Source organism: Pongo pygmaeus, chromosome 12 (assembly GCF_028885625.2).
Source record: "Pongo pygmaeus isolate AG05252 chromosome 12, NHGRI_mPonPyg2-v2.0_pri, whole genome shotgun sequence".
NCBI lineage: Eukaryota > Metazoa > Chordata > Mammalia > Primates > Hominidae > Pongo > Pongo pygmaeus.
Window position 1 is genome coordinate 89,862,727 of NC_072385.2, and position 13,689 is coordinate 89,876,415.

The window sequence follows — 13,689 nt, forward strand, 5'->3', positions numbered from 1 at the left end:
AAATTAGTCGGGCGTGGTGGCGCACACCTGTAATCCCAGCTACTTGGGAGGCTGAGGCAGGAGAATCACTTGAACCTGGGAGGTGGAGGTTGCGGTGAGCCGAGATCACCCTAGTGCACTCCAGCCTGGGTGACAGAGAGAGACTCTGTGTTTAAAAAAAAAAAAAAAAAATGTACACTCAATGATGTCTGCTGCCTCATTGCTTGTAGTAGCAAAAGCCTGAAGATAATCTGGCCATCAAGATGGACTTAACGGGTGGGTGATTATGGCTAGACTGACTGGAATGCCAAGGAAGACCCAATCAGACAGGAGGTAGAGGTGCTGCCCTAACTGAAAAGAAACCTGCTACAGACCAGCATGCAGAGTATGATCCCGCTACGTTTAAAAACGTGTGTGCACATGGAAACATCAGGAAAGACACATGCCACACAGTGCCGTCTGGCTTTCTTTGAGGGCTGGTATGACTAGGACTTCCCTTTTTACCAGAGATTCTCTCCTATTGTCTCCATTTTTCTCAATGACCCTATGCTATTTCTGCGATCTTCCAGCCGGTGAGGATATCTTAATTTTGTTTAAAGAATAAAAGCAATAGGGGTGTTCTGTGTCACACTGAAGGTTAGTGCTGGTCCCAACAATGCTGTTTTCTCTTTTTTGAGATAGGGTCTTGCTCTGCTGCCCAGGCTGGAGTGAAGGTGCAGTCACAGCTCACTGCAGCCTCCACCTCCAGGAATCAAGCAATCTTCCCACTCAGCCTACCAGGTAGGCCCACGCCACCATAACTGGCTAATTTTTATAATTTTTTGTAGAGATGGGCTTTCACCATGTTGCCCAGGCTGGTCTCGAACTCCTGAACTTAAGTGATCCACGCACCACAGCCTCCCAGAGTGCTGGGATTACAGGCATAAGCCACCAACGACCTGCTGGATGCTGTTTTTTCAAATGACTCTACCTCTCACTTTCTCCTTTAAATTCACTTTAATAGAAAGGGCTTAATGTGATATACAAAGACTTGGGGGGACAGGTTCAGTAATAAAATGACAGATAATTACCGGATCAGCGTGGTAAACTGCTGCATCGCCCCAGGCATCTTCACAGGACTCGGGAGGCAGTTGGTGTCTAGTGGGGTCAGGCTGCTGGGAGGCAGAAGATGTGGCCAGGTCATGAGGGCAGCCACCTTCTGCAGGGAGCTCTCCTCTCAGAGTCGCCTGCCACCTTACCTTTCCACACAGGTGTCCTCATCAAGATCCTCCGTCTCTGCTTTCCACAGAAAGTCATCTAAGTCACGCACTTTTTCTAGAAACAGGGCTGCAAGTGACTGAGCCTTCTCCCTGGTGGCCAATTCCTGCTCTCTGCTGCGCCTGTCAATGCTGGTCAGGTCCACTGCAAGCAGGGGATGTGGAGTCACAGGTGGCCTGCTCCCTGGCACCTGCTCACAGGTGACGAGCTTGGTGCACGCCCAGCTCACAATGCTGATCACCCCTCGTGGGGCTCTGGGACATTCTCCCCACCCTCAGCCATGAAGCAAGGGGCAGAGCAGAGAGAGGCAGATGGACCCCAAGGGCTGGGCCTTCACCCTGCCAGGCCTGAGCACATCTGCAGAAGCCTCAGGGGAAGAGCAGTGGATCAAAAAATGGGAAACAGCAGAGGCCCCGCCCAAGTCCCACTACCCAGGCTTATTTTGAGGACATCTTAGGATGGAGCAAGAGCCTTCAGAGCCAAGGGCCACATTACAGTCATGCTCTGGCTCCAACTCCAGCTGTCCAGGAAGCTTTTAATGAGGACTCAGTGCCCCTCCATGGGGAGAAGTTGGGCTGATCAGGGGGAGGCTGAGTAGTTGGGCTCCCACATAGTGAGAGTTCCATCCAGAGAGTGAGAATTATATCCAGATAGTGAGAGTTCAATCCAGATGGGGAGAGTTCTATCCAGATAGATAGTGAGAGTTCTATCCAGAGGGTGAGAAATCTATCCAGATAGTGAGAGTTTGATCCAGATGGTGAGAATTCTATCCAGATAGTGAGAGTTCGATCCAGATGGCGAGAATTCTATCCAGACAGATAGTGAAAGTTCTATCCAGATGGTGAGAATTCTATCCAGATAGATAGTGAGAGTTCTATCTAGAGTGAGAATTCTATACAGATAGTGAGAGTTCTATCCAGAGGGTGAGAATTCTATCCAGATAGATAGTGACAGTTCTATCCAGAGAGTGATAATTCTATCCAGATAGTGACAGTTCTATCCAGAGGGTGAGAATTCTATCCAGATAGATAGTGAGAATTCTATTCAGATGGGGAAAATTCTATCCAGATAGTGGGAGTTCTATCTACATTGTGAGAGTTCTATCCAGATAGAAAGTGAGATTTCTACCCAGAGAGTGAGAGTTCTATTCCCACACAGTGAGAGTTTTATTCAGATGGTGAGAGTTCTATCCAGATGGTGAAAGTTCTATCGAGTTATTAGGAGTTCTATCCAGAGAGTGAGAGTTCTATCCAGATAGACAGTGAGAGTTCTATCCAGATAGACAGTGAGAGTTCTATTCAGAGAGTGAGAATTCTATCTAGATAGTGAGATTCTATCCAGATGGTGAGAATTCTATCCAGACAGAAAATGAGAGTTCTATCCAAAGAGTGAGAATTCTTTCCAGACAGATAGTGAGAGTTCTATCCAGAGAGTCAGAATTCTATCCAAATAGTGAGAGTTCTATGCAGATGGTGAGAATTCCATCCACACAGATAGTGAGAGTTCTAACCAGAGAGTGAGAATTCCATCCAGATAGTGAGAGTTCTATCCAGATGGAGCGAATTCTACCCAGACAGTGAGAGTTCTATCCAGAGGGTGAGAATTCTATCCAGACAGATAATGAGACTTCTATTCAGAGGGTGAGAATTCTATTCAGATAGATAGTGAGAGTTCTACCAACAGAGTGAGAATTCTATCCAGATGGTGAGAGTTCTATCCATATGGTGAGAATACTGTCAAGACACTGAGAGTTATATCCAGAGGGTTAGAATTCTATCCAGACAGTTAGTGAGAGTACTATCCAGAGAGTGAAAATTCCACCCATATAGATAGTGAGAGTTCTATCCAGACAGATAAGTGAGAGTTCTATCCAGATCATCAGAATTCTATCCAGATAGATAGAGAAAGTTCTATCCAGATGGTGAGAATTCTATCCAGACAGATAGTGAGACTTCTATGCAGAGACTGAGAATTCTATCCAGATAGACAGTGAGAGTTCTATCCAGAGGGTGAGAATTCTGTCCAGATAGATAGTGAGAGTTCTATCCAGAGACTGAGAATTCCATCAAGATACATAGTGAGAATTCTAGCCAGAGGATGAGAATTCTATCCAGAGAGTGAGAGTTCTTTCCAGATAGCAAGAGTTCTATTCAGAAAGATAGCGAGAGTTTTATCCAGGGAGTAATAATTCTATCCAGTTAGTGAGAGTTCTATTCAGATGGTGAGAATTCTATCCAGACAGAAAATGAGAGTTCTATCCACAGAGTGAGAATTCTATTCTGATCGATAATTATCGATAATTCTATCCAGATGCTGAGAATTCTATCCAGATAGCAAGAGTAGTATCCAGAGAGTGAGAATTCTATCCAGATAGGTAGTGAGAGTGCTATCCAGACAGAGAGTCAGAGTTCTATCCAGATGATAATTATTCTATCCAGATAGGGAGAGTTCTCTCCAGCTGGTGAGAATTCTATTCAGACAGATAGTGAGTATTCTATGCAGAAGGTGAGAATTCTATCCAGAGAGATAGTGAGACTTCTATCCAGAGACTGAGAATTCTATCCAGATAGATAATGTGAATTCTATCCAGAGGGTGACAGTTCTATCCAGAAAGATAGTGAGAGTTCTATCTAGAGAGTAAGAATTCTATCCAGATAGTGAGAGTTCTATCCAGATGGTGAGAATTCTACCCAGATGGACAGTTAGAGTTTTATCCAGAGAGTGAGAATTCTATACAGAGAGATAGTGAGAGTTCTATCCACAGGGTGAGAATTCTATCAAGAAAGATAGTGAGAATTCTATCTAGAGAGGGACAATTCTATCCACATAGTGAGAGTTCTATCTAGATGGTGAGAATTCCTTCCAGATAGTGAGAGTTCTATCCAGAGGGTGAGAATTCTATCCAGATTGATACTGAGAATTCTATCTAGAGAGGGAGAATTCTACCCACATAGTGAGAGTTCTATCTAAATGGTGAGAATTCCTTCCAGATAGTGAGAGTTCTATCCAGAGGGTGAGAATTCTATCCAGATTGATAGTGAGAGTTCTATCCACACAGTGAGAATTCTATCCAGATTGATAGTGAGAGTTCTATCCACACAGTGAGAATTCTATCCAGACAGATAGTGAGAGATCTACCCAGAGGGTGAGAATTCTATCCAGATAGATAGTGAGAGTTCTATCTGGATGGTGAGAATTCCATCCAGACAGATAGTGAGAGTTCTATCCAAAGGTGAGAATTCTATCCAGATAGTGAGAGTTCCATCCAGAGGGTGAGAATTCTATCCAGACACATAGTGAGAGTTCTATCCAGAGAGTGAAAATTGTATCCAGGTAGTGAGAGTTCTATCAATATGATGAGAATTCTACCCAGATAGATAGTGAGAGTTCTATCTAGAGTGAGAATTCTATCCAGATAGTGAGAGTTGTATCCAGAGAGTGAGAATTCTATCCAGATAGATAGTCAGAGTTCTAGCCACAGAGTGACAATTATATCCAGACAGATAGTGAGAATTCTATCCAGAGAGTGAGAATTCTATCCAGATAGACAGTGACACTTCTTTCCAGACAGATAGTGAGAGTTCTATCCAGATGCTGAAAATTCTATCCAGACAAATTGTGAGAGATCTATCCGGATGGTGAGAATTCTATGCAGACACATAGTGAGAATTCTATCCAGATTTTGAGAATTCTATCCAGACAGGTAGTGAGACTTCTATCCAGAGACTAATAATTCTATCCAGATAGATAGTCAGAGTTGTATCCAGAGGGTGAGACTTCTATTCAGATAGATAGTGAGAGTTCTATCCAGATGGTGAGAATTCTATCCAAATACTGAGGGTTCCATCCAGAGGGTGAAAATTCTATCCAGACAGGTAGTGAGAATTCTATCCAGAGAGTGAGAATTCCATCCAGATAGATAGTGAGAGTTCTATCCAGAGAGTGATAATTCTATCCAGATAGGCAGTGAGAGTTCTATCCACAGGGTGAGAATTCCATCCAGATAGATAGTGAGAGTTCTATCCAGAGAGTGATAATTCTATCCAGATAGGTAGTGAGAGTTCTATTCACAGGGTGAGAATTCTATTCAGATAGATAGTGAGAGTTCTACCCAGAGAGTGAGAATTCTATCCAGATAGTGAGAGTTCCATACAGATGGTGAGAATTATATCAAGACAGTGAGAGTTCTATCCAGAGGGTGACAATTCTATCCAGACAGGTAGTGAGAGTTCTATCCAGAGAGTGAGAATTCCATCCAGATAGAGAGTGAGAGTTCTATCCAGACAGATAGTGAGAGTTCTATCCAAATGGTGCATATTCTATCCAGACACATAGTGAGAGTTCTATCCAGATAGTGAGAATTCTATCCAGATAGACAGTGAGAATTCTATCCAGAGAGTGAGAATTCTATCTAGATAGGTAGTGAGAATTCTATCCAGATGGTGAGAATTCTATCCAGACAGATAGTGAGAGCTCTATCCAGATTGTGAGAATTCTATCTGGATAGATAGTGAGAATTATATCACGATGGTGAGAATTCTATCCACTTAGTGAGTGCTATCCAGAGAGTGAGAATTATATCCAGATAGGTAGTGAGAGTTCCATCCAGAGAGTTCTATCCATATGTTGAGAATTCTATCACGATAGATAGTGAGAGTTCTACCTACAGAAAATTCTATCCAGATAGTGAGAATTCTATCCAGATGGTGGGAATTCTATATAGATAGATACTGAGAGTTCTATCCAGATGGTGAGAATTCTATCCTGACAGATAGTGAGAGTTCTATCCAGAGACTGAGAATTCTATCCAGATAGATAGTGAGAGTTTTATCTGGAGGGTGAGAATTCTATCCAGATAGACAGTGAGAATTCTATCCAGATGGTGAGAATTCTATCCAGATGGTGAGAATTCTATCCAGATACTGAGAGTTCTTTCCAGATACTAAGAGTTCTATCCAGAAAGATAGTGAGAGTTTTATCCAGAGAGTAGGAATTCTATCCAGTTAGTGAGAGTACTATTCAGATGGTGAGAATTCTCTCCAGACAGATAGTGAAATTTCTATCTAGAGAGTGAGAATTCTATGTAGATAGTGAGAATTCTGTCCAGATGGTGAGAATTCTATCCAGAGAGATAGTGAGAGTTCTATCCAGATTGTGAGAATTCTATCTAGGTATATAGTGAGAATTCTATCCCGATGGTGAGAATTCTATCCAGATAGTGAGTGCTATCCAGAGAGTGAGAATTATATCCAGATAGGTAGTGAGAGTTATATCCAGAGAGTGAGAGTTCTATCCAGATAGTGAGAGTTATATCCAGATAGTGAGAACTCTATCTAGATAGATAGTGACAGTTCTATCCATATGGTGAGAACCGTATCAAGATAGATAGTGAGAGTTCTACCCACAGAGTGAGAATTCTATCCAGATAGTGGCAGCTCTATCCAGATGGTGAGAATTCTATCCTGATAGATAGTGAGAGTTCTATCCAGAGAGAGAGAATTCTATCCAGATACATAGTGAGAATTCTGTCCAGATGGTGAGAAATCTATCCAGATAGTGAGAGTTCTATCCAGACAGTGAGAATTATATCCAGATTGATAGTAAGAGTTCTATCCAGAGAGTGAGAATTCTATCCAGACACATAGTAAGAGTGCTAACCAGATTATGAGAATTCTGTACAGATAGATAGTGAGAGTTCTACCAAGAGAGTGAGAATTCTACCCAGATCGTGAGAGTTCTATCCAGATGGTGAGAATTCTATCCATATAGATAGTGAGAGTTCTATCCAGAGAGTGAGAATTCTATCCAGTTAGATAGTGAGAATTCTATCCAGATGGTGAGAATACTATCCAGATAGTGAGAGTTCTTTCCAGGTAGTAAGAGTTCTATCCAGAAAGAGAGTGAGAGTTTTATCCAGAGTAAGAATTCTATCCAGTTAGTGAGAGTTCTATCTAGATAGTGAGAATTCTGTCCAGACAGACAGCGAGAGTTCTATCCAGAGAGTGAGAATTCTTTTCAGATAGTGAGAGTTCTATACAGACGGTGATAATTCTCTCCATATCGATAGTGAGAGTTCTATCCAGAGAGTGAAAATTCTATCCAGATACATAGTAAGAATTCTATCCAGAGAGTGAGAATTCTATCCAGATAGATAGAGTTCTAACCAGATGGTGAGAATTCTATCCAGATAGATAGTGAGACTTCTACCCAGAGAGTGGGAATTCTATCCAGATAGTGAGAGTTCTATCCAGATGGTGAGAATTCTATCCAGATTGTGAGAGTTCCATCCAGAGGGTGAGAATTCTATCCAGACAGATCGTAAGAGTTCCATCCAGAGAGTGAGAATTCCATCCAGATTGTGAGAGTTCTATCCAGATGTTTAGAATTCTATCCAGACAGATAGTGAGAGTTCTATCTAGAGTGAAAATTCTACCCAGATAGTGAGAGTTCTATCCAGAGGGTGAGAATTCTATCCGGATAGATTGTCACAGTTGTATCCATAGAGTGAGAATTCCATCCAAATGGTGAGAATTCTATCCAGATAGCAGGAGTTCTATCCAGAGAGTGAGAATTCTATCCAGATAGATATTAAGAGTTCTATCCAGACAGATAGTGAGAGTTCTAACCAGATGGTGAGAATTCTATCCAGATAGTGAGAGTTCTATCCAGATGGTGAGAATTCTATCCAGATAGATAGTGAGAGTTCTATCTAGAGTGAGAATTCTATTCAGATAGTGCGAGTTCTATTCACAGGGTGAGAATTCTATCCAGATAGATTGTCAGAGTTCTATCAACAGAGTGAGAATCCTATCCTGATTGATAGTGAGAATTCCATCCAGATGGTGAGAATTCTATCCAGATAGCGAGAGTTCTCTCCAGAGAGTGAGAATGCTATCCAGATAGGTAGTGAGAGTTCTATTCAGACAGATAGTGAGAGTTCTATCCAGATGGTGAGAATTCTATCCAGATAGTGAAAGTTCTCTCCAGATGTTGAGAATTTTACCCAGACAGATAGAATTCAATGCAGATAGTGAGAATTCTATCCAGATAGTGAGAGTTCTATCCAGAGAGTGAAAGTTCTCTCCAGATGTTGAGAATTTTACCCAGACAGATAGAATTCAATGCAGATAGTGAGAATTCTATCCAGATAGTGAGAGTTCTATCCAGAGAGTGAAAATTCTATCCAGGTAGATAGTATGAGTTGTATCCAGAGGGTGAGAGTTCTATCCAGAAAGACACTGAGAGTTCTATCCAGAGAGCAAGAATTCTATCCAGATAGTGAGAGTTCTATCCAGATGGTGAGAATTCTACCAGACAGATAGTGAGAGTTCTACCCAGATGGTGAGAATTCTATCCTGTTATTAAGAGTTCTATCCAGAGAGTGAGAGTTCTGTCCAGACAGGGAGTGAGAGTTCTGTCCACACAGAGAGTGAGAGTTTTATCCAGATAGACAGTGAGAGTTCTATCCAGAGAGTGACAAATATATCTAGATACTGAGATTCTATCCAGATGGTGAGAATTCTATCCAGACAGAAAATGAGAGGTCTATCCAAAGAATGAGAATTCTTACCAGCCAGATAGTGAGAATTCTATCCAGAGAGGGAGAATTCTATCCATATAGCGAGAGTTCTATCCAGATGGTGAGAATTCTATCCAGACAGATAGTGAGAGTTCTATCCAGAGAGTGATAATTCCATCCAGATATGGAGAGTTCTGTCAGGATGGAGAGAATTCTATCCAGACAAATAGTGAGAGTTCTAGCCATAGGGTGAGAATTCTATTCAGATAGATAGTGAGAGTTCTATCCAGAGAGTGAGAACCCTATCCAGATACATACTGAGAGTCCTACCCAGAGTGTGAGAATTCTATACAGATAGTTAGAAATGTATCCAGGGAGTGAGAATTCTATCAAGCTAGAAAGTGAGAGTTCTATCCAGAGAGTGAGAATTCTATTCAGATAGTGAGAGTTCTATCCAGATGGTGAGAATTCTATCCAGACAGACAGTGAGAGTTCTATCCAGAGAGTCAGAATTCTATCCCGAGAGTGAGAGATCAATACACATGGTGAGAATTCTACCCAGACAGATAGTGAGAGTTCTATCCAGTGAGTGAGAATTCTATCCAGATATATAGTGAGAGTTCTATCCATAGAGGGAGAATTCCATCCAGGTAGATAGTGAGAGTTCCATCCAGAGAGTGAGAATTATATTTAGATAGTGAGAGTTCTATCCAGAGAGTGAGAATTCTATCTAGATAGATAGTGAGAGTTCTAGCCAGAGAGTGAGAACCCTATCCAGATACATACTGAGAGTCCTACCCAGAGTGTGAGAATTCTATACAGATAGTTAGAAATGTATCCAGGGAGTGAGAATTCTATCAAGCTAGAAAGTGAGAGTTCTATCCAGAGAGTGAGAATTCTATTCAGATAGTGAGAGTTCTATCCAGATGGTGAGAATTCTATCCAGACAGACAGTGAGAGTTCTATCCAGAGAGTCAGAATTCTATACCAAGAGTGAGAGATCAATACACATGGTGAGAATTCTACCCAGACAGATAGTGAGAGTTCTATCCAGTGAGTGAGAATTCTATCCAGATATATAGTGAGAGTTCTATCCATAGAGGGAGAATTCCATCCAGGTAGATAGTGAGAGTTCCATCCAGAGAGTGAGAATTATATTTAGATAGTGAGAGTTCTATCCAGAGAGTGAGAATTCTATCTAGATAGTGAGAGTTCTATCTAGATAGTGAGAATTCTATCCAGATGGCGAGAATTCTATCCAGACAGTGAGAGTACTATCCTGATGGTGAGAATTCTATCCACACAGATAGTGAGATTTCTATCCAGAGAGTGAGAATTCTATCTAGATAGATAGTGAGAGTTCTATCTGGAGGGTGAGAACTGTATCCAGATAGATAGCGAGAGTTCTATCTAAAGAGTTAGAATTCTTTCCAGATATTGGGAGTTCTATCCAGATGGTCAGAATTCTGTCCAGAGAGTGACAGTCCTATCCAGAGGGAGAGAATTCCATCCACAGAGATAGTGAGAGTTCTATCCACAGAGTGAGAATTCTATCCAGATAGATAGTGAGAATTCTATCCAGAGAGTGAGCATTCTATCTCGATAGAGAGTGAGAGTTATACACAGAGAGTGAGAATTCTATGCAGATAGTGAGAGTTCTATGTAGATGGTGAGAATTGTATCGAGATAGTTAGAGTTCTATCCAGATGGCAAGAATTCTATCCAGATAGTGAGAGTTCTATCCAGATAGATAGTGAGAGTTCTATCCAGAGAGTGAGAATTCTATCTAGATAGATAGTAAGAATTCTATCCAGATGGTGAGAATTCTACCCAGATAGTGAGAGTTCTATCCAGAGAGGGAGAATTCTATCCAGATAGATAGTGAGAGTTCTATCAAGAGAGTGAGAATTCTATCCAGACAGTGAGAGTTGTATCTGGATGGTGAAAATTCTATATAGACAGATAGAGTTCTATCCAGAGAGTGAGAATTCTATGCAGATAGATAGTGAGAGTTCCATCCTGATGGTGAGATTCCCTCCAGATAGTGAGAGTTCTATCCAGAGAGTGAGAATTCGATCCAGATTGTGAGAGTTCTATCCAGCGGGTGAGAATTCTATCCAGAGAGATAATGAGAGTTCTATCCATACAGTGAGAATTCTAACCAGATAGATAGTGAGATTTCTATCCAGATGGTGAGAATTCTATCCAGATAGTGAGAGTTCTTTCCAGAGAGTAAGAGTTCTATCTAGAAAGACAGTGAAAGTTTTATCCAGAGAGTAAGAATTCTATCCAGTTAGAGACAGTTCTATCTAGATGGTGAGAATTGTCTCCAGACAGATAGCGAGAGTTCTATCCAGAGAGTGAGAATTCTATCCAGATAGTGAGAGATCCATCCAGATGGTGAGAATTCTTTCCATATAGATAGTGAGAATTCTATCCAGAGAGTGAGAATTCTATACAGATAGATAGTGAGAATTCTATCCAGATAGATAGTGAGAATTCTATACACATGGTGAGAATTCTATCCAGACAGTGAGAGTTCTATCCATGAGTGAGAATTTTATCCAGATAGATAGTGCGAGTTCTATCAAGACAGTGAGAATTCTATCCAGACAGTGAGCGTTGTATCTGGATGGTGAAAATTCTGTATAGACAGATAGTGAGAGTTCTATCCAGAGAGTGAGAAATCTATCCAGATAGATAGTGAGAGTTGTATACACAGAGTGAGAATTCCATCTAGATAGATAGTGAGAGTTCTATCCAGATGGTGAGAATTCTATACAGATAGTTAGAGTTCAATCTAGATGGGGAGGGTTCTATCCAGATAGATAGTGACAGTTCTATCCAGAGTGTGAGAATTCTATCCACACAGTGAGAGTTCTATCCAGATGGTGAGAATTATATGCAGGTAGTGAGAATTCTACTCAGATAGATGGTGAGAGTTCTATCCAGAAAGTGAGAAATCTATCCAGATAGATGGTGAGAATTCTGTCGAGATGGTGAGAATTCTATCCAGATAGTGAGAGTTCTTTCCAGATAGTAAGAGTTCTATCCAGAAAGATAGTGAGATTTTTATCCAGAGAGCAAGAATTCCATCCAATTAGTGAGAGTTCTATTCAGATAGATAGTGAGAGTTCTATCCAGAGGGCGAGAATTCTATCCAGATAGATAGTGAGAGTTCTATCCAGAGGGTGAGAATTCTATCCAGATAGATAGTGAGAGTTCTATCCAAAGGGTGAGAATTCTATTCAGATAGATAGTGAGAGTTTTATCCAGAGAGTGAGAATTCTATCCAGATAGTGAGAGTTCTATCCAGATGGTGAGAATTCTATCCAGATACTGAGAGTTCTATCCAGAGGGTGAGAATTCCATCCAGACAGGTAATGAGATTTCTATCCAGAGAGTGAGAATTCTATGCAGATAGATAGTGAGATTTCTATCCAGACCTATAGTGAGAGTTCTATTCAGATGGTGATAATTATATCCAGATAGAGAGTGAGAGTTCTATCCAGATGGTGAGAATTCTACCAAGATAGATAGTGAGACTTCTATCCAGAGACAGAATTCTATGCAGATAGATAGTGAGAGTTCTATCCAGATGGTGACAATTCTATACAGATAGTCAGAGTTCTATTCAGAGAGTGAGAATTCTATCCAGATAGTGAGAGTTCCATCCAGATAGTGAGAGTTTTATCCAGATACATAGTGAGAGTTCTATCCAGAGACTTAAAATTCTATCCCGAGAGATAGTGAGAATTCTATCCAGACGGTAAGAATTCTATTCAGATAGTTAGAGTTCAATCTAGATGGGGAGAGTTCTATCCAGATAGATAGTGACAGTTCTATCCAGAGTGTGAGAATTCTATCCAGATAGTGAGAGTTCTATCCAGATAGTGAGAATTCTATCCAGATATATAGTGAGAATTCTATCCAGATGGTGAGAATTCTATCCAGATAGTAAGAGTTCTTTCCAGATAGTAAGACTTCTATCCAGAAAGATAGCCAGAGTTTTATCCACAGAGCAAGAATTCTATCCAGTTGGTGAGAGTTCTATCCAGACAGATAGCGAGGGTTCTATCCACCGAGTGAGAATTCAATCCAGATAGTAAGAGTTCATTCCAGATGGTGAGAATTCTATCCAGACCGATTGTGAGAGTTCTATCCAGAGAGTGAGAATTCTATCCAGATAGCTAGTGAGAGTTCTACCAAGAGAGCGAGAATTCTTCCCAGATAGTGAGAGTTCTATTCAGATGGTGAGAATTCTATCCATATAGATAGTGAGAGTTCTACCAAGAGAGTGAGAATTCTTCCCAGATAGTGAGAGTTCTATTCAGATGGTGAGAATTCTATCCAGATAGATAGTGAGAGTTCTACCAAGAGAGTGAGAATTCTTCCCAGATAGTGAGAGTTCTATTCAGATGGTGAGAATTCTATCCAGATAGATAGTGAGAGTTCTATCCTGAGAACTCAATACAGATAGATATTGATAATTCTATCCAGATGGAGAGAATTCCATCTCTATTCAGATGGTGAGAATTCTATCCAGATAGATAGTGAGAGTTCTACCAAGAGAGTGAGACTTCTTCCCAGATAGTGAGAGTTGTTTCCAGAGAGTAAGAGTTCTATCCAGAAAGATAGTGAGAGTTTTATCCAGAGAGGAAGAATTCTACCCAGTTGGAGAGAGTTCTATCTAGATGGTGAGAATTCTATCCAGACCGATAGTGAGAGATCTATCCAGAGAATGAGAATTGTATCCAAATAGATAGTGTGAGTTCTACCCAGAGAGTTAGAATTCTATCTAGATTGATAGTGAGAGTTCTATCCAGAGAGTGAGAATTCTATCCAGATAGTGAGAGTTCTATCCAGATGGTGAGAATTCTATCCAGACGGAGAGTGAGAGTTTTATCCAGAAAGTGGGAATTCTATACAGATAG

The 13,689-nt window shown here is 40.9% G+C and overlaps 1 protein-coding gene across 2 annotated transcripts in view; it reads right to left on the reverse strand.

Annotated features, from left to right (window-relative positions):
• The window catches only part of ABCG8 (ATP binding cassette subfamily G member 8), a 44,677-nt gene that overhangs the window by 7,176 nt on the left and 23,812 nt on the right, over positions 1-13,689 (reverse strand). The window contains exons 7-8 of one of the 2 annotated variants that reach the window (XM_054475587.2): positions 1,218-1,380; positions 1,050-1,130 (exon numbers count right to left, since the gene is read on the reverse strand). In XM_054475587.2, coding sequence (XP_054331562.1) covers positions 1,050-1,130; positions 1,218-1,380 — 244 coding nt within the window. Of the gene's footprint in view, positions 1-1,049; positions 1,134-1,217; positions 1,381-13,689 lie in introns of both variants that reach the window. The other variant, XM_054475586.2, reaches the window with a different exon arrangement.